At 36.0% G+C, this 22,744-nt stretch overlaps 2 protein-coding genes across 2 annotated transcripts; both read left to right on the top strand.

The window, feature by feature from the left end:
- Positions 1–4,031: 4,031 nt before the first annotated feature.
- Positions 4,032–5,636, top strand: LOC119665601. The gene has a single exon (XM_038074827.1). It carries the CDS (start codon positions 4,032–4,034, stop codon positions 5,634–5,636), a length of 1,605 nt encoding a protein of 534 aa, XP_037930755.1.
- A 91-nt stretch (positions 5,637–5,727) lies between these two features.
- LOC119665600 lies at positions 5,728–7,689 on the top strand. The gene is made up of 2 exons (XM_038074826.1): positions 5,728–5,979; positions 7,126–7,689. Exons 1-2 carry the CDS (start codon positions 5,728–5,730, stop codon positions 7,687–7,689), a joined length of 816 nt encoding a protein of 271 aa, XP_037930754.1.
- Positions 7,690–22,744: the final 15,055 nt, after the last annotated feature.

The following is a 22,744-nucleotide window of genomic DNA, read 5'->3' as shown; positions in this document are numbered from 1 at the left end:
ATTTATGTATATATATATATATATATATATATATATATATGTATTTATATATCGTAAATTTTCAATCCACGCGAACGGTGATCACTCCTTAATTTTTATTGTTTTTAGTTAGAAATATTGAATTTTTAATTTCGGAATTGTGAACGCCTGGATGATTTACAATTAATTAGGTGAACTTTTGAAAAGCAGTGCCTGATTTTGAACAGTTAGGTTTATTTTGTGTGAATTTAAGCACTTTTTATTTTAGCAAATAAAATTTTAATATCGCAAAATGAACAAAAACAAAAATTTGTGTTTTGTTAAAATCAGCTGATAGAGACAGCATATGCTTTCTTAATGAAAGTAATAAATTGTAAATGTGGTGTTGCCACAATGTAAGTTTTAATTATCTTTATAAAACGTAAATAAATTTAAATAATTTTATATAAAAATTTAAATAATTAAAAAATAATCATATAAACATTCTGTAATTATATTATAAAACAAGTGTATGAGTAAGTGTGCTACACGGCGGTACTCTCAAATAAGGGAAAATGGACTAAACGGCTGTGTAATGCTTACTGCAGATGACATTAAAGTAAATAATCAACCAACAACCAAACCTTTACACAAAACAATGACCGAAGCAAATATAGCAAAAATAGCCAGTGAAATTGCCACTGCCAATAAAATTAAACTAAATAATAATTCATCACAATCGCTAGAAAATGATCAACCTACGAACTCGATGCAGTTAATGAGTTAGATGACAGCATTAAACATCTTACAGAAAATATCAAGTCATTAGAAAAAGGTTGTAAATCTCTAATAAGAGAAAATGAAAAGCTTAAAGCTGAAAAAAATAAAACAATTTTTGTTAAAAAGAAACCAGTACCAGTGCTACAATTATTAACGCAGTACATAAGAACGTTGCGAGTAGTACTAATTCACCCCAAAACGGTAAACGTGGGCGTTCTAGTCCTGCAAATGCACAGCACAAAAATAAAAAAAAAAAGCTTCACAGGTACTGACTTGCAATACCTAACCGTTTTGAGGTTATCGACATCTATGACGCTGATAATCGGGGTGAAACATCAGAACATGCCAAAGTAATTAAAGAAATTAAAATTCCTAAACCACCACCAATATTTGTAGCGGGTGTTGGTAACATTCAACCATTGCGGGCATTGCTAAATGATGTGGTTCCAAATGAGTATGTTCTTAAAATTTTGGGTAATAATGAAGTCAAAATACAGCCCAATACAGCGGATATTTACTCAAAAGTTACTAAAGCTCTTGCAGAAAAATAGACGGAGTTTCTCACATACAAGCTTAAGCAAGATAGAAGCTTCAACATCGTGTTAATTTTCTCTTGATGAAATTAAGCAAATTAAGGTTACAAAAAAACCACTTCCTTTGTTTTTCGTTGTCCTAAAGCCCTCAGACAAGACGAAATCAATTTACGATTGTACTGGTTTGCTGCACACTAAAATTTCAATCGAAGCGCCTAAAAAGAAGCGCGAATTGCCGCAATGCACTCGGTGCCAGCGCTATAGTCATACAAAACATTTTTGTAATCGTATGCCACGCTGTTTTAAATGTCCTGAAAACCACTTATCCTCAGATTGTCCTCGCATATCCGCCGGCAATGATGTATGGTGTGTTCTTTGTGAAGGTAATCATCTGGCTAACTATTAAAAGTGCACAGTCTATAAACAATTCCAGAAAAAAGCGTTTCCAGCCCTTCGTAGAAAAACAACAACTGTTACATAAATGCAACAAGAAATCAAATTGAATGAAACAAGTTAAATCTAGCAATAAAAATACTCAAGTGCACGTTAACTCAGCTCAGAAAAACGATTTGCCTGAGTTTAAATCAATGCTCAAAACGGTTATGGAACAAATGAGGTCTATGCTCAACCTCTTAACCGCGTGTGTCGCTAATATGTACACCCAAATAATGGGAAGTCTAAAGATAGGTTTTTGGAACGCTAACGGGCTGACCCAACATATTTGCGAAATTAAGACTTTTCTTATTGACAAAAACATTGATGTTATGCTTATTAGTGAAACTCACTTTACATCGAGAAGTTATCTGAGGCTTCCTTATTACACTATGTACAACGCAAACCATCCTTCTGGTAACGCCCGTGGTGGCACAGCAATAATCATAAAAAATAATATTGACCAATCATTTTTCACCAATCACAATGAAGAATATCTGCAATCAACAGCCACATCAGTACGATATGATATATATGATATATATGGTATATATGGTATATATGGTGATATATATATATAAAGATAAATATGGCGAAATAACTATTGCCTCTATTTACTGTCCACTTAAACAATAAATTAAAAGTCATCAATTTGCAAATTATTTCAAAGCACTCAGGCCCAATTTCGTAGTAGCAGGTGACTTTAACGCCAAGCATACTCATTGGGGCTTAAGATTTGTTTAGAATTAAGGTTTATACTATTTGTTTAGAATTAAGGTACATTGTATTATGGCCTTTATTTATTTTAGCATTTAAATTGTGTCGTAGCCTTTAAGCACACGCAAAGGGGCGGCGTGTGGCTTGGAGGTTAGTAAAAAAGAAAACGTGAACGTAAAAAGGTCAGTAAACTAACTGAATAAAAACATTGGTGCCGAAACACGGGAGATTGATCCATAAAAGGGATAGTGATCCAGAAAAGGGATAGTGATCCATAAAAAAAAAAAATTGCAAAATGTTAGACTCAGAAATTCACGAACTCAGCGACGGGGAGCAAGAAGGCGTGCAGAAAGGGTTTAAGAAACTGGCGGAATTGAAGGCGTTGAGAGGCAGCACCAAAGGTAACATCACTCGCATAAAATCAATGATTTTGAAAAAAGGGTCAAGTTTGTCAACAGAAGAACTTAACTGCAGGCTTAGTTTGACAGAAAATTACTTCAAACAGTTTCTGAGTGTGCAAGCAGATATCGACAAACTAAACCAAGGTGCAGATACTTCTTCAAGCGAAGCAATTACAGCAGAAGTTGAAGATGCATTTGTGGCCACGAAAACAAAAATAATGAGTTTACTAAAAAAAAGAAAGCTATCACTGGTAGATGTGAATGCCACGAATATAACATCGTTATTGCCGGGCCCAAGAAGTCATCGGGAAGTAAAATTACCGAAATTTGAAGGGAAGTATACCGAATTTCCGAAATTTATAGCCTTGTTTAATAAATTAATCAACCAAGATGAAATGCTTGATGACTGCGAACGATTTTTGATACTTAAAGAGCACTTGGGCTCTAAGCCTCTGACAGCTATTGACGATTTTGATGTCATAGAGGACAATTACCCCAAAGCACTTGATCGATTGAAGGAATGCTTCGATAAAAAGGCGTTGATGTTCGAGGAACATATTACAGCCTTCTTTGCTGTCCCAAAATTAACAAAACCATCTGCAGTTCATTAAAGAAATGTATTAAATGCAGCGAATGCACATTTGAGTGCAATTAGGTGATTACAAAGGTATAGCGAATGCCATGTTAATTCATTTGGTGATGGAAAGAGTGGACGAATATTCGCAGGTCAAATGGGAAGAATCAGTGGATTACAGGAAGCTGTCAACTTGGAATGAATGTTCAGCGGTTTTGACGAGGCGATGTGAAAACCTTGATGCAAGGGAACATAAAGGTAATCAAGTGAATTCAAAGGCTGTAAACTATCAAAAAGAGTATAGAAATAACCGTAACTACTCAACCTCTCTTGCAGTTACAAAACCTTTGTGAAGTCTGTAATGGCAGTGGCCACGATATTGCAGATTGTAGCAAGTTTAGAAAGCTTTCTTTAAAAGAACGCTTTAACGTAGCACGGCGAATAAAGGTATGTTTTGCATGTTTGAAAAGGGGACACCTTCAAAAAGAATGCAATGCTGTTAAATGCTCGAAATGTAATTTATCTCATCATCAACTTTTACATAAAGATTATATCTTGGAGCCAAATGAACAAAGATGCAAAAATTGGCCATCCACGTCAACACAGGAGACAGCTCAGTCATCAGTTATGAACGTAATGACTGAAAACGAGGTTTTTTTGGCAACAGCAGTAGTAATGGTAGCGGACAAGTTTGACAAATATCACCAAATGCGAGCCATATTAGATTCCGGCTCTCAAGTAAATTTGATGTGTGAGAATCTTGCTCAAAAACTGTTACTAAAAAAAACGTCTTGTAAATTAGATGCTAGCTGTGTTGGAGACGTTGTAACTAGCTTTAAAACAAAGACTGTGGCTACCATTAAATCAAGAATAAATGAGTTCGAAGTCAGTCTGCAATTTTATGTTTTACCGAAAATAACAAGCTCCACACCTAATCGTTATGTCGATGTTGCGGACTGGAATTTACCAAAAAATATTCAAATGGCTGATCCAATGTCCAATAAGCCAGCGCGTATAGATATTTTAATTGGTGCGGAAATTTTCCCCGATTTGTTGTCGATTGGACGAATTTATTTTAATGAAAGGTTGCCAACCCTACAGAAATCCATAGTTGCTTTGCCTGCAACTATCCACCCTACCGAAGAAGAAGAGGAATGCGAGAAAATTTTCCGTGAATCAATTTGTAGAGATACATCTGGCCGATTTATTACGAAAATTCCATTTAAAACAACAGTGAGTGATTTGGGTGGTTCCTATAATGCTGCCAAACGACTGTTGCTGTCACTAGAGCGTAGGTTGAGTAGAGATCGCTCTACACGAGACGTTTACAACGCATTTATGGATGAGTACCTCTCTTTAGGACACATGACGATCGTTGAAGAAGCTGATATGGATAAGATAAAATATTTTGCACCGCATCAGTATGTGCTACTACCAGACTCCACGAGTACGAAACTTCAAGATGACCTGTTATCTATAATACTGCGATTTAGATGTTACAAATATGCAATTACGGCAGATGTAACAAAAATGTATCGCCAAGCATGGGTGACTGATGATGATGCGAATTATCAAACGATTTTGTGGAGGTCTTACTCAGACGAAAACATAAAGGCCTATCGCTTGCGAAGCATTACTTATGGTACAACATCTGTCCCCTATTTAGCTACAAGATGCTTAAAACAGTTAAGTGAAGATTATATCTATAAATATCCGATTGGATCGAGAAAGGTGTTATCTGATTTTTATATGGATGATTTGATCAGTGGATCAAACGATGAAGATGAAATTTTTGAAATATATAATCAAGTATCAGCAGTAATGAACTCAGCAAAATTTAAGTTAAGGAAGTGGTTTTCAAATAGTGAAAAATTTCTTAATTTCGCACCTGATGAAGAAAAGACTCTTCGGATGATTGATGAGGAAATAATAAAAATCATCATTGGTATCATCTGGGCTCCAGTGGGAGATACGTTTCGATACGTTTGGCCAGATTTTGATAGCTCGAAAGCGGTGACAAAAAGAATAGTGTTGTCGGAACTATCTAAGTTGTTTGATCCCCTTGGGCTTATTAACCCATTAATCGTAAAGGTGAAGATTTTCATGCAAGATTTGTGGATATTGAAGGCTAATTGGGATGAATCCCTACCAATGACTTTACATAGTCAATGGATAGAATTCCGCGAAAATCAAGAAAATAAGTGCGCCTCGATTTGTTTTGGCAGAAAAAAGAGTTGCTAGAGTTGAAATGCATGGATTTGCTGATGCATCAAAAAGAGCTTTCGGGTGTTGGATTTATATTCGCTCAATATGTGTGGATAACGACGTTACAATGCAGTTGTGGAGTGCTAAATCCAGAGTAGCGCCATTAAAAACTTTATCTTTACCAAAATTGGAACTTTTGGCTGCGGAATTGCTGTCGAAACTAGTGTCGAAAACCAAATCCAATTTTTCAATTTCTATTGACGCGACCTATTTATGGGTGGATTCCGAAATTGTGCTAGATTGGCTGAGCGAGCACCCATCAAATTGGAACACATTTGTTGCCAAACCGGGTATCATTGATTCAAGAGCAGACAAAAACGTATATTTGGCGGCATGTTCCTTCAAAGTCTAACCCAGCGGATATAATATCAAGAGGTGCGTATATAGATGAACTATCTAATTCTATTTGGTTTGCAAGTCCTTCTTTCTTGAAGAGAGATTGTTGTGAGTGGCCACCAAATAAGTCTAGAAAGAATACTAATGCTGACCAAGAAAGGAGTCGTAATAGTACGATAATGACTGTTAATTATTTGAAAAAAAAATACCTTATGAGGCATGCTCTGAGGATAACTCGAAATCTTCTTTTGTGACGTGGGTTGAAACCTTCAGCGATTTTGAAAAATTACAAAGAATTTTTGCCAATCTTCTTGGCTTTCGAAGAAGCGTTAAGTCTAAGACTGAAAGATTAGATGAAGTACTAGTGCGTATATTCTACTGTGTGCAACAACATTATTTCAAAGAAGAAATTGAGCTGCTATTGAAGAATAGAGAATTGCCAGCAAACAGTAAATATAAAAATCTGAGCATTTTTGTAAAAGATACTTATGGTGTTCCGCTACTACGTGTTGGTGGGAGATTACCGAAGGCTGCATTACCATATGATGCTAAACATCAAATTTTGTTACCGAATAACTCATAAATCGTTTGCAGTTTTGTGCGATTTCTTAATTTCAAATATTTGCATGCTGGTACGCAAGCGCTTATGGCTATAGTTAGGCAGCGATTTTGGATATTTCATGCTAGAGGAGTAATACGCAAAATTACTGATAGCTGTCTACAATGCTTTAGGTGCCATCCAAAATTGAGTAATCAGATTATGGGCGATTTACCCTCTTCTAGAGTCACCGTAGCGAGGCCATTCACTGTGACTGGAGTGGACTTTTGCGGCCCTATTACAAAAACGTATCTACTTCGTGGGTACAGAACAACAAAAAGCTATACTGTTGTTTTTATTTGTTTTGCCACAAAAGCTGTGCATATGGAGGTGGTCTCTGATTTGACTGCAAAGGCTTTCCTGGCTTCATTAAAAAGATTTGTAGCTCGACGCGGCTTATGCTTAAAATTATTTGGGTACTCGTAAAGAGCTCGAAGAAATGAAATGCAAGTTTTTTGATCAACAAGTACAGGGCAAGATTTCAAAATATTGTACTGCCAATAGTATTGAATTTCATCATATACCACCCAGATCCCCCACTTTGGTGGACTATGGGAAGCGGCTGTAAAATCAGCAAAATATCATTTGGCTAGAATATTGGGTCAATCGCATCTTACATTTGAAGAGCTGGCAACAGTGGTTGCGGAAGTAGAGGCAGTTTTAAATTCAAGACCTTTGACAACCTTGTATAACGACCCAAATGATGAAAGCGTTCTTACACCGGCACATTTCTTAACAGGTGGTCCGTTGGTTGGAACTGTGGAACCTACTGTGGATAGCGAAGAATGGTCTCATAAAGATAGATGGCTACGAATTTCGGCCATACAACAACATTTTTGGAGAAGGTGGTCGGCGGAGTATCTTCATGAACTTCAACAGAAAGTCAAATGGACTAAGAAGCAGAAGAACCTTAATGAAGGTGATATGGTGTTAATTGCAGAAGAAAATTTGCCTTCTAAGCAATGGCTTATTGGGAGAGTGCTGAAAGTGACAAGAGATGCTAAAGGTTGGGTTCGAGTTACTGATGTAAAAACAAAGAATGGAAAGGTTCACCGAGCAATCCATAAATTGGCACCTATTCCATCTGAATGTTGATGTCTGCTGGAGCCATCAAAGGCGGCGATATGTTTAGAATTAAGGTTTATACTATTTGTTTAGAATTAAGGTACATTGTATTATGGCCTTTATTTATTTTATCATTTTAATTGTGTCGTAGCCTTTAAGCACACGCAAAAAGGCGGCGTGTGGCTTGGAGGTTAGTAAAAAAGAAAACGTGAACGTAAAAAGGTCAGTAAACTAACTGAATAAAAACAAGATTAATAACACCTAGAGTACATGAGCTGGGAATAACGATACAAGAAAGCAACCTATTTCACCTATCTACTGGCGAACTCACTTACTGGCCAACAGATCTAAATAAAACACCAGATGTCACTGACTTTTGTATTTGTATGGGCGTACCCAGAAATAACCTAACCTTGCGCTCGTCGTTAGATCTTTCGTCTGACCACTCTTTTCTTCTGTTAGAAATTCATTCGAATATTGTCCTAAAAATCCCAGAGCTAAGACTTCACAACAAAAATACTGATTGGGCTATTTCCCGTAGTTACATTAGCGAGCACCTCTCGAACATATTCGTCTTAAAACTAATCATGTCATTGAAACCGCAGTAAAACAATTTAACAAAATTGTACAAAAGGCAGCTCGGACTGCAACTCCGTCTACACTGAATTGTAAGACTGTACATCTAGACAACTGCTTGAAAAACGCAAATTACGTAGTCTGACAGATAACGAGAGATCCTAACGATAAGAGTCGTCTGAATATAGCCATCAAAAAAATCAAAGTAAATCTAGAGGCAAGAAAATATGCGAGCATTGTAACTTACTTAGCAAGCTTGTCTCCCTCTAAGGCCACTAAGTACTCCTTGTGGAAAGCTACACGCATACTTAATGGATCTACGATGCATATACCAACAATAAAGATGAGTAATGGGCAAAGGACTAAAACTGATGCTGCTAAAGCGAAAACTTTTACAGTACACCTTGGTAAAGTCTTTTATCCACGCTGCTCTAAAAATAATCTGAAAGACTCTAAAGTTGAAGCTTTTCTCCACACGCCGCATCAATTAGACTTTCCTATTCCTAGGTCCTTAACTCGTGAATTAAAGTGGGTCAAAAAACAACATTAAAACCAGAAAAGCCCCAGGATATGAACTGGAAAGGTGCTACATGAGCTACAAGATGTGGGTTCTAAATTCATAAACCAATTGTTCAATGTAATTTTCACCTGTGAGCACTATCCAGCTCAATGGAAAGTCGCCCAAATCATATTAATTCCAAAGCCCGGTAACTTGCAACATCTTACAGACGCATTAGCTTACTTCCTGTGTTGTCAAAAGTATTTGAAAGAGTATTCCTAAAACGTCCAAAGTCAATTATCGAAAATAGATGTCTGATTCCCAACCACCAATTCGGGATTCGCGAGCACCACTTTACTATTAAACAAGTAAATAAAGTCTACAACTTCGCAAGACTTGCATTGGAAAATAAAGAATACTGCACAGCAGCTTTTATCGACATAACACAAGCATTCGATAAAGTATGGCACACCGGACTTCTCTACAAATTAACGTTATAACTCCCGCATAGCTACATCTCCATCTTAAAATCATACATACTAGATCGGCATTTTATGGTTAAAATGAATAGCTGTCACACTGAACTGTTTCTGATAGAGGCTGGAGTTTCCCAAGGAAGTGTGTTGGGTCCTACTCTATATACTCTGTTCACAGCAGATCTTTTACTCAGCGCTGAAACATACAATGCAACATTTGCGGATGATACTGTAGTGATGGCGAAACACGCAGATCCTGTAGTAGTCTCAAAACTGTTGCAAAGTAACCTGAACGACGTCAACGCATGGCTAGACATTTGGCACATTGAAGCCAACGATGATTCATGGTACCTGCCCTTCCGTTAGACTGAATGGCCGTGAATTACCGCAAGCTGAAAACGCCAAATATCTAGGTGTACATTTTGACCGTCGTCTAAATTGGCGTCACCACATCTTTACAAAACGAAAGCAGTTAGGACTTAAGCTACGTTCACTTTACTGGCTACTTAATCCCAAATTCAAGTTGTCTCTACACAATAAAAATCTTTTATACAAGGTCGTCTTAAAGCCAATCTGGACATACGGTATACCCATCTGGGGTATAGCAGCGAAGTCAAATCTAGATATGTTTCAGAGGTTTCAATCAAAAATATTACGTATCTGCGCCGACGCCTCATGTTTTATTCCGAATGACGTCCTACATCATGATCTTGGCATCTCTACAGTGTACGAGTCAATACAACAGATAAGCAGCAACTATCACTCACGACTGGTAGTTCACCCTAACTCCCTCGCCGCAGGCCTAACGAGGGATACTTTTAACATTCGTAGACTAATACGCTTCGCAACTTCTGATTTGCGGAGTAGATTCTAGAAATTGTAATTTTTCACTGGGTAGTCCCGTATATGTCAGTCAAATATTGTTATTGTATAAGTAGTGCTATATATATGTAGGAAAAATTTATTAATATAATGATAAATAAATTTTATTAATATTTTTTTACAATAATATTTTATTACAAAAATATATTTATTTCAATGTATTTTAAAATCGACGCTCTACCCTTTTTACGCCCGTCCACAGCACTCACTCTCTCCAACTAACTACAATCAAAAACTAGCAGCGTTGCCAGTTTTTTCGTTTATTTATTTTTTCTGCCCGCCGCCAATTGCCACATTCGGCCATTCTGATGAAGCATTCGCCTCGAATGCGAGGTGCCATTTTTTTATATCCTCGGCTACTGCATACGTTCTTCGTGGCCCATGATTAAGCCTTTCAACGATTTTATACGGCCCGAGGAATTTCGGTTTCAAATTAAGCCCCGTTCCAAACTGAGTACGCCTAGTAGCCACGACATCACCTTCTGAATGTTGCGTTTCGGTCGTTTGTTTGGTGTCATAAGTTTTGCGATTTTCGACCTGAATTTTCCTTATATTTCTCGAGCCTCTTCCCGTACCGTGTCTCGTTCGTTTTGTAATTCTATAGCCTCATGTTCCATCATAATAGTGCGCATGGTTTCATTTTCTTTGACATGCATATCTACCCCAGTTAGTATCTTGAATGGTGTAAAATTCATACTTCGAGGGGGTGAATTATTTATCGTTTGCTGAACCTTGTCAACATGTCGGTACCAGTTCATTGGATTCTCCATGCAGTATTTAGTCAGCATTGGTACCACAATTCTATGTATCCTCTCAATTTGCTCATTTCCCCGCGGTACACCTGTTGCAATTAATAAATGTTGAATTAGTTCTTCTCTACAATACTCCTCAAACTTCTTAGACACGAAAGCTGCCCCGCGATCAGTGATAATTCTCCTTGGGTGACCAAACGTTGCTGCTTGTTTACGCAGTTTATCAACGACCTCATCAGCGCCTGTGCTTTTTGTCGGGTACAGCCATATAAATTTAGAAAATGCATCAACGATCACCAGGATGTAGTTGTACTGCTTTTGGGTGTTCTCCATCGGTCCGACATGATCCATATGAAAAGTGTTTAGCGGTCTATCAGACTTATCAATTGGATTCAAGAATCCTTCCTTTTTACCCAGTTTTGCTTCCGCTAAGATGCACTCTACACAACTTTTTACCACAGTCATCACTTTTGTGCCTAGATTTTTGATATTGAAACTCATCTTAATGACATCTTGCGTTTTCTTCGCAGCGAAATGTCCCTGACGATGTGCGATTTTTATTATTTCTTGCTCCATAGCAGCTGGGATCGCCATGAGCTCCTTGTTCGGATCTTTATACATTATGTCACATTTAATATAGTAGTCATCGTAATTACTCTTCTCTAAAATTTTTCTAACTGCACGGATCCATTCGTCCAACAGTTGCGCCTCTTTGATTCTATGCTGCAACGCATCTTCCATCAATAAGCAGGCCGCACGATTTAGCGCATCCACGTGTCTCATTTTACTACCCGTACGGTGTTCGATCACATAATCGAATTGTTGTAAATACATGGCCCACCCTGCTACTCGTTGAGGAACGTCGTCTTTTCTCATGGTCATCGCGAAGGCATTACTGTCGGTCACTATCCTTATTCGTACCCAAAACGAATACTCTCCATTTTTTCAATGCCTCGATAATTGCTAGAAGTTCCAATTCATAGTAGTGATAATTTTGTTCTGCCGGCTTGGTTTTCCTACTCATGTACTGGACTGGATGTAATTGAGCATCATCGGCATCCTTTTGTAACAGCATGAATCTCGGTGTATGCTTTCGGATCATAAATTTTTAAAACTGGTGGGTTAGTTAATGCCACTTTTAATTGTTGAAATGCTGCTACTGCTTCGTCATTAATTTTAAACTTCGCGTTTTTACCCATCATATCAGTCATTGGTTTTGCAATCAACGTATACTGCGGAACGAATCGTCTAAAATGCGACATCAACCCCAGATCGCTGAAGTTCCGTCTTACCTCGTGGCATTGGAAAATCATCTATCGCCTTCACCTTCTTTGCTGAAATCCTGATTGTGGAGTTCTCGATTACGTAGCCCAGAAAATCTACAGTTCTTTTCATGAATTGGCATTTTGACCATTTGATTTGAAGACCATATGTTCTTGCCAAATCTAACACTCTTCTAAGTTTTTGAATTCCTTCCAATTCGTCCTTCGTTGGTATCATTATATCGTCCATATAAATCACCACTGTTCCATCTTGAATTAATTCACGAAATGCTGCTGTGATATACCTACAAAATACCGCTGGCGAGCTTGAAATACCAAACGGAACAAATCTGAATTCATACTGGCCATTATGAGTTACGAATGATGTGTACTTTCTCGAACTAAGCTCCACAGGCACATGGAAAAATCCATCTCTCAAATCCAATGTAGTAAACACCTTAGCTTTTTTCAAACGTTGAAGTACTTCATCAATCAAAGTCATTGGAAAATTATCACGCACTATTTTGATTTAGCCTCCTATAGTCGCAACATAATCCTTAAGTTCCGTCCTTTTTCGATACTAATACTACTAGCGACGCATACTCAGATGTGCTGGGTTGGATAATGCCTGCCTTCAGCCAATCTGCTACCTGCTTTTTCAACTATATTTTGTTCTGCTATGGGCAATCTTCTAGGTCTGCTATATACTGGCACTTCATCTGTCAGAATAATTTTCATTTCCACCGGTGATGCAATTGAATTTCCTGGTTTATAGTTCTTGATGAGTTTGGTAATCTCTGCTTTATGGTTTCCTCCTAAATGAGCAATGTCAATTTCAATTTCTTCAGCACCGTCATCAATTAGTGTTGATATACAGATTTGTTGAAATTCGGTTAATATCGAAGCGCTGCTTGTACTGTTTTCATTTCCATTATTCTTTTGATATATTTCTGTAGCGTTCGTATTCGTGTTATTTACCTCATTCGCGTATTGAATCATTTTCTGCGTTTTTTTAACAAATTTGACTAACTCAGCGTTTACTATCATATCAACGTTTTTCAAAATGTCATTTCCCAGTACAGCGGGATACAGTATGTCTCTCTCCTTAGCAACGTGAAATGTTACTCGCAGAATGACTTCGTCAATTCTAACATCTTTTTCGAAACTGCCTACCGTTGTTATCTGGCTTCCTCCAATACCAATAAAACTTTTCGATGCTTTGCTCAACTCAATGTCTCCCATTTTCATCAACGCGTCATATCTGATAATACTGATATCGCTTCCGGTATCGACTATAGCAGCAAATTGAAAATCATTTATCACTAGGTTTTTGAAAAGACGATTACTGTATGAGCCCAAAGTAGTTTGTTCCGCTTCTGATGCTAACGATACGCCGTTCTTCCATACGCCAGCTTCTACCTTCACCCATTTGGTTGCATTTAAAACATTTTATACGTCTATTTGGACAGTGTTTTGCAAAATGTAAATCTTCACCACACGAATAGCGTTTTTTTATACTGTTTGAATTCGACCGTTCCTTGCTTGATGGCACTGGCGCGGTTTTGTTCTCATTGGTACATTGGTACTTCGTGTTCGGTGCTTTAATTTTTTCATAAAATTTAATTTGTTCTTTCAAGTCTCTGATGCTTTTGGCGTGATATAGTACAGCTTTATTCATTCTTGAATCAGGTGGCCTTCCCAATTTTCATCAAGCTGTAAAGGTATTCAAGCAATTTTTCATCATGTCGCTTTCGTCGGTTACTCAGCGCACGATGAACATCAATTGCAGACATTTGTACAGCAAATTCATTCTTCAGTGTCTCTTTTAGCATTTTCCAATTGTTTACATTACGTTGACTGCGGATAAATAATTTTGCAGTTCCTTTTAACAACTGGTTTGCATAAATGAATTTCTGCACATCCTTCCATTCTATAGCTGCGGTGTCTTCCTCAAAATCGTCTACCTATTGCTCGAACGTAGGTTGATCTGATCCCGAGAATGAACTCAAGAAATCTTCAACGTCGCGCAGAGTAAATGTATACCGAGCTGCAACAGACGCACGCTGAGTTACGGTTTGTATGCTTGCTACTTCGTCAGCATCGACATCGTCATTTTTTACATTTACCTCATAATGTGCTATAAGACGGCTTTGTAAATCTGATTTCTTTCGAGCAGTAGATAGTTCCAACTCGGACAATTTAGTTTTCAATTGCTTCACACTAAAATTTCTGACGTCATGCTCATCCATTTTTTTTTTTTTTACTGCTGCTTTATTGTAGTTTTGTTGTACCAAAAAAAACCCAACACTTAATTTCACAATGTTGTGCGCTTTGATTTTCACGTGCTTTTTCGATCACCGCGATCCCGGTTGAGCCCCCAAATGTGGGAAAAATTTATTAATACAATGATAAATAAATTTTATTAATATTTTTTTACAATAATATTTTATCACAAAAATATATTTATTTCAATTTATTTTAAAATCGACGCTCTACCCTTTTTACGCCCGTCCACAGCACTCACTCTCTCCAACTAACTACAATCAAAAACTAGCAGCGTTGCCAGTTTTTTCGTTTATTCATTTTACTGCCCGCCGCCAATTGCCACATATATGTATATATGTATTTATATTTATATATATGTATTTATATATATATATATGTATTTATATATATATATACGTAAATTAAAGAGATTGATAGTCCGGTTAAGTTTAAAAAAAAATATTTATTATGACTTACAAATAAAGCTTTTTACTCAAAGCTTGCTCAGATCATACCTTAAAATCTATCTTATTCTCTATTATTTTCTCTCTCTTCTCTTATGTTTTACATTTAGCCCTACAAACTGAGAGCGTGCAATAACATCCCTCTTTCTTAAAGAGAAACGTCCCATTTCTTTAAATGAAATAAAGTAACTGCTCTTATACAGTTGTTTTTGAAGTTGCTCATAAATTTCGTTTCTTTGATGATTCATTTCCGCAATGATTTCATCAGGTTGTTATCTAGGCTTTGAGGAATTTTGTTTACGTCTAGACTGTTTTATACGTCTGCTCAGTTTATGACTGCCGTACACGATAATAAAAATTGTTGCCAAGAGTACAGTTGATGAGGTAATAGGATCTTCCTTGAAGCGTTGTGTTGATATTGTAATTAAGTTTATGTTTTCAAGTTGAAGTTCTTCATTATGACTTTCTATATACTTAATTATCTCAAAATTGTTTGAATGGTTCATCTTCAGATAGTTATTAATTACGGTTTTTTGATTTACATTTGTACTATTATCTATTGTTACATTGGTCTCAAAGGTAACTAGGTACACTCCTTCCAACGTGTGTTCGTCAACTTCGTGATTGCCTGAGACTAGTATGGCACCATCTTTTATTATTTCTGAATTTGTTACTGTTATTAGTTGTTTTCTGCTAGTTCGTTTAATTTGTTATTAATAGTTACCAGATCGTCATGAGCTGGGGACCCTGCTATCCATTTACAAAGTGTGCCTAGTTCGTTAATTCCTCTCTTTTTCTATGGTTACTCTTTTGTAATTGTGATAATATCGTGTCTATCAGATGTAGCTCTAATTGTATGTCTAAACTGTCAATATGTGTCACTGATTTATTATTCTGCGTTTCTAATCTAACAATGATGTCTTCGTTAACTTCATTTCTGGTTACTTCTACTATTTCCTTACTGTATGTTAAATTTGTTATATGGTATGAAAAATAGCACCAAACTTTTCGTGAATTTCTGCGTCGCCGCTGTCTACTAGTACGTAGTCTCCCCTCGTATAGTCAATTATCTCCGTTTTCGCGATTCCGAATGAGGTGATAAGTGCACTGATTAATCGGTCCATTGTCTGTAAAGTGCAAATAGAATTAAGTTCGTATATTATCTTTATGTACTATTCTGTTTCTATAATGGATTTTAACTTTCTTCCCTAGGTCTTCTTTTATTTTCTGTTTTTTATATTTCACATCTAACTTGTTTCTTTTACCTCCTACCTTTTCATAAATTGTTTCTTTAGGTTTGTACGTTTTCAAATCTTTTAATTTGTCGTTCCTTTTTTACAATAGTTTCTTGTGCTTTTGCTAATTTTTCTGGTATATCGGGGTGGTCTATTTTATTATATAATATGTCTTGCGGTCTGTAGTTAGTAACCGTATGAATTGTTTTGTTATATTGTTGAACGGCTCTAAATATAACCTCTAAATCGTTTACAATAATAAATTTCTGTCTTAAGCATCTTGCTATTTCGATTACCGTTGAATGAATTCTTTCTATCTGTCCGTTCGTTGAACTATACTGTGTAATGAATTTAAGTTTTTGCGCGAAAAAAATGTCGATATGGACTAACTCTCCCTCCTTCTTGGGAATTGGTGCCCCGCCAATTGGCACCTTTTGAGGCTTTCTGTCATATTTATTCCTATTACAAATCCCACAATGTTTTACGAATTCTGTAAAATGTTGGGTCATTTTGGGCCAATAATATGTGGTAAATATTTGTTTTAAATTTTCCCTATAACTTCTGTGTGCACGTGTATGTATTTGTTCTACTATTGTTTTTTGATCATCTGTATTAAGTACATCTATTAGAAAATTTTTAGTGTACGTGAATTTTATGTCAGTGAATGTATCGATTAAATGGTTCTTAATTTCATAAAGATCTTCAGGTGTGCAATGGATTGAAATCACAACTTTAGATTTAAGGTATTCCTTCAGGATTGTTAAAAGACTTCAGGATTGTCAGATTGGATCATATTCTATAATATTTCGTGTTTTGTCGAAACTTGTAGTTTGTTCATGTATCGTATATCTAGCTTTTGATAGTAAGATCTGCTGCTTAAATTGATTAAGTGGTTTGGTCGTTTCTTTTATGGTAGTGTTATCACTACTTTCTGCGAAGTGTTGTGTAGAAGTGATTGAAGAATTTTCTGGAAGATGATTTAAGTATTGCCGTGAAAGGGCATCTTCCACTACATTTGTGGTTCCTCGTTTGTAGATAGTTTTTGGTGCGAATTCTTCAACGAAGGCGATCCATCTTTTTATCTTGGTGTTAGGATTTCGCGTAGATACGGCGAATATTAATGGTTGATGATCAATATGATTTTCTAAATCTGAGACCCCGTATAAGTAGTTTCGTAATGATTTTAGTGCCTACACTATTGCATATAATTTCGTTTGTAGCATAATTCTGCTCCGTTTGATTCAATGTTTTAGATATAAAGATGATGGGCTTGCCATTCGACGCGTCAGTACTTAACACGAATTTTGAATCGTAATTAGATTGTATTAGTTCCATTTGATTTACTAATAATTTCTTTAGTTTTTCGAAGGCTTTAATTGCTTCTTCGTCTAGTTATATTTTTATTTTCTTCGGGCTAAATGTAGATACTCTGTCATTCTCTCCAGCTAAATATTTCGTAAGTGGCCTTGTAACAAAAGCATAATCTTTTATGAACTTTCTATAAAAGCCTGTCATACCTAAGAAACTTCTAAGCTGTCTAAGTATGTATAAGTATGTGGTAATGGATATTCATTAATAGTAGCTACTTTATTTGGATCTGTTTTTATTGTATTATGGGCAACAACATAGCCTAAAAACTCAACTTCTTTTTGTAAAAACTTTGATTTTTCCAATGAAATTTTCGTATTTGCTTCTTTTAAACGTTGTATTATTTTCAATAAATTTTTTTTATGTTGTTCAATGCTCTGTGAATAAACTATCGTCAATATCGTCAATATATAAATGACAGATTTTTCCGATATATTCTCTTAATATATCGTCCATAGCTCTCTGGAATATGCTTGGAGAATTCTTCAGACCAAATGGCATTCGTATATATTCGTATTTTCCATTGTTAACGGAAAATGCAGTTTTTTCGATATCTTCGTTTTTCATCAATATCTGATGAAATCCAGATTCTAAATCAATTGTTGAAAAATACTTCGACTTTCCCAAATTAGATAAAATAACATTAGTGTCTGGGATAGGATATCTATCCGAGATCGTTTTTTCGTTGATTTTTTTAAAATCAATTACCATGCGCAGTTTAGGGGTATCATCTGTATTTGTACCCTTTTTTGGTACAACCCATATTGGGTGAATTATATGGCCTCTATTCCATTCTAAATTCGATATTTGATGAATTATATGAATTATAATTATATGGCCTCTATTCCATTCTAAATTCGATATTTCATAAAATCTTGTCTTGATTCCGAATATTTCTGCTTCATAGTAATATTTTATTATGATGTATCCGTTTATTGTTTTTACTCGTTTATGAATTGCTAATTCTTGTTTATTCGTCAATATGCCTGGTCGGCAATAACAGTTAGTTGCTCCTGTATCTATTAGTATACGGACTCGTTGGCCTCCAGGTTTAGTTCTAAAGATGTAGGGGAGACCGGGCCTTGGCCTAAAAAAGCACTCTCCTGAATGTTATTTATACGTTGATTTTTTACTACAGGTTATGCACTTTGCTGTACACTCTCTAATGGGCATTTCTGTGGCTGACTTATTTGATTAGGTTGTAGATTGGGAACGAAGTTAGGGAATCCCTGGCGATGATTAAAAGTTGGCTTCCATGAGTTTTGGTTAAATGGGGTACGTATAGGGTTTGGGCTATAGAAATTGCTTTGATATCTCGGTTGTTGATACCGTGGTCTTGGTTGTTGATACTGTGGTCTTGGTCCCTGATTATTTTTCATCGACGAATCTACTTCCATTGGTTCTGGTTTCGGGAACTAACTTTTATTGTTATTAGTCGGGATTTGAGGGCGTTGTGGATAACGCAGAACTGAAAAGAAAACGCCACTTCAGATATTATAATAATAATCTTAATTAAAAAAGTAAAGAGTAGCTCTCCACAGGAAAAACTACCTTCATTGTAAATTATCATGACTTAAATAGTGTTTATGAAAAAATTGTAAAATGTCACCATGTTATGTCACAGAATACATATTGAATTTGAATACATATTGGATTTGGTATTTCTATTTATTATAAAGCGCATCCGATAATGCTTAACGTTAATAACGTTTTTAACATGTTTGTTACTGTGTGTGTAATGCAAACGACTTTAAGTATATTATTTTATTATTATTATTATTTTTTTATTGCTATTCAGATACGCATAATTTATAAATATTATATATGTACTTTATAAACCGACACTCATTTGTGTGTCTTTTCCCTCACCTTCTTTTGCCTCTCTTTTTAGCTGATATCCTGCCTAAAGGGGTTGCACTTTTTTCTTCCGCCGTCCCGCAAATCTTCGCAAGATTTACTAATCTGACAAGTGGCTAGCTTGGTGACAGGAGGAGTTAGAAAACCATTCTTGGTCTGTACGCGGACTAATCTTAAAAGTGGCTTGGCGCTAATTACCCAGAACTTTTGATGCACGGCGTTGATAATTACAACTGGATTTTGGTGTTTGTAGGCAACATGGTAGTGGTTCACTATCAGTTCGAACAGAATATGACGCTTCAGTAATATAATAGGGTGTCGAGCTTCAAAAGGCAGATATATGACTCAACCCAGGCGACCCCGGGCACAAATAATTTCTTCGTTGTCTACATACGGCATTAATTTATGGCTTGCGTTTATTTCATGTCTGTACACCACCAGTGTTGATAATCGAGTAGCCAAGACCGGAGCCTGCAGTTCCAACCTTGGCTTAGAGAGGAATTTCTGTGTCGCTGTATGATTTTTACCACAGACAAAACTACATCGACAGCATATTGATGTTCAATTCGCAGATATGTGGCTGCAGTGAATGCAACTCGACTGGCATCCGTAAATATATTGATTTGGTCTTCTTTGGCAATGTTGAGATGCGGCAAGTAACACCTTGGTACAAAGAAATTGACTATACTGATGAATTCGTCCCACCACAGAAACTATTTATGAGTTTCAATTCGTTCCAATTTAATTTAGCCTTCATTTTGGCTAGCTGGTATTGTTATTTTGGCCTCTTGATTTTTGGTTGAGGCAATGGCTGTGGCAAAAGGCAAATTATTTTCGCGATTACACTCAACGAATCACTAAATTCTCTTATTGTGAGGTATTCCTTCAGAGTTACAACATGACGCGCCCACTCGAATTGTTTACTAGCCGGCAACTTATATATCTGATCTAATAACAATGTTAGGTTGTTTAAGTGTTGCTCACACTTGACTGATAACGAAAAGTCCAAGACATTTCGCATAGGAGACGAAAAGGCAATTAAATTATCAATATTTTTCTCTGTCACTATCTTAAATTGTTGAATTTTGTATAACTGGGATCGTACTAGCAAGTCTGGGCCAAAACGAAATTCAAATTCTTTCATAACTGCAGTCACATTAGATGGGTATATTAGCAGTGACTGAACGACTTCCTTGGTTTCATCCATTAGTCAGTTCTATATGCGCATTAAATTATGCTCGTTGGTGTATTTGAATGTTTTGGTGGTGTCTTCAAAACGAGCACGAAAAAGAATACAGTGTAACCATTGAAATATGGCAAATCATAAAGTCGAACGCCTTCACAATTTCTTCATCTTGAAGTTTCTTATATATTTCATCATTCTTTTCGAATGATGTTGTCGATTCATCATTGACAAGTTGCACTCGCAAATTGTTTATATCTTTCTGATTCGAAATCGTTTTAGCTCGAAGTGCATTTACTGTTTTTTGTAGAGCTTGTGTGGCTTTTAATACATATTGCATTGATGTCGCTTCTTGACATCTTGACGACACTGTTGTCTCAAATGGCGACTTATTGCTTCTGCGACCCATCTTTTTTACTTACATACCGCACTCTTTTCTTTGTCTACGGTGTATTCACCAAAAACTGTTATTTGAACGGATACAAAAATGTCAAAATATGTAATTGTTTATGTAATGCAAAAGACTTCAAGTATTTTAATTATTATTTTTATTACTATTCATATACGCACAATTTGTTATTGTTATATATATTTTATAAACCGACGTGCGTTTCACATTTGTGTGTCTTTTCCCTTATCTTCTTTTGTTTCTCCTTTCAGTTGTCATTCTGCCTAGTAGGATTGTATTCTCTTTAGTGTTGCTGTTTTCTGTAATAATGATAGTTGATAAAATATTTAAAAAAAAAGAAGAGGAGAAAAAAGAGGTAGTGGATAATGTTTTATAACTACTGCAAAGAGAAGCATTTAATTTGGCACACTATTTGCCACATCAGGCAACCACGAAACAGTGTCATCTAAATATGTTTGGCCATCGGTGCGGAAAGAATACAACACTTGCGTGTTGTGTCAAGCCCACCAGTAAACCAAAATCAATTTGGAGCCTTGATAACTTCTAAAGTGGTATTTTAGCTTTTGAAGTATACATATTACAATAGCTTGTTTTTTCTGAGTTTATTAAGACATTACTAATCGTGGTTCGTGTTCTCAATGAACAGGCTATGGTCATACGCAAAACATAAGCCTATACCATACCAAGACCATGATGTGTGGTACTCTATCACACCCTTCCCGAGGTGAAGGGTGAGGTGTTTTTTTTTAAATACTTATAAATTTATTTATTGTATCTTTTCTTACAATGAGACTAACAATAAGTTTTAAAATCTTATCACTAATTACATAATATTATAATTTTTATTTTAAAATAAAATAAAATAAAAAAGGTAAACCTAATACTTATCAAGAACCTTACTTAGATCAATGGGTTAAATTTCATTGGAGTGAATATTAGGTAGTTTATTAAGAAAGCAGTTAAACTTTATCGGATTACTTAAAAGAAAGGTGCGGTTTTTACTTCAAGCTATTGAATATTAATTAATGGCTGGACGGTCAACCCTTTTTAGGAGGGAAGTAATGGATAGATGTGCGAGATTTCTTGGTAGGAGATTAACATGGTCTGTCAGCCTTTTATTGTATTTGTTTCTTATATTGTCAAATTCAGTTTAAATCTCGGTGAATACTTTCATTATTATGTACCATGGGGCACCAGTAATTGTTCTCAGTATTTTTGACTGAGCTCAGTTATGTGGATTTTTTTTTTTTATTTTATTATAAATTGTTTTATTATTTAAGGTATTAAAGAACAATAAATCAAACAAAACAAGACATAAAGCAACTAGTTATTAGATAACTAACAAGCAATTTAAATTTAAACAGATTAGGCGATTCCACGATTCCACATAACTGTAGTACATTTCAATAATTTGAGCCCAAAGATCGCACGGCTTTTGGCGCTTTAGACGGCGTATTGGCTCAGTTGTTGCTAGTAAATGCGCCTCAGCATTTATGTGACAACTAAGTCTATCTTGGTGTGATTTGGCTTTGGTATGAATTTCTTCCTGTACTGTTGACACTCCGAGGTCACGATGTAAGTCAGAATTTTTCACGTACCATGGCGCGTTTGTTACACTCCGTAGCATAAAATTTTGGAATCTTTGAATGATGGAAATTTGTGTTCTGCTTGCGCAACCCCTTAGCTGTATTCTATATGTCCAGATTGGCTGGAGCATTTGTGTGTATAATACAAATTTATTAAAAAGCGATAGTTTTGATTTTTTGCCGATTAACCATTTCAACGATTTGAATTTAAGATCTAATTCACTTATTTTCTTTTTTATGTGCTCGCTCCATCTTAGTTTAGCGTCCAAAG

Source organism: Teleopsis dalmanni, chromosome 1 (genome assembly GCF_002237135.1).
Source record: "Teleopsis dalmanni isolate 2A chromosome 1, ASM223713v2, whole genome shotgun sequence".
Classification (NCBI taxonomy): domain Eukaryota; kingdom Metazoa; phylum Arthropoda; class Insecta; order Diptera; family Diopsidae; genus Teleopsis; species Teleopsis dalmanni.
Note: the sequence above shows the minus strand (reverse complement) of the source record. Positions and strands in the feature narration are given on the sequence as shown.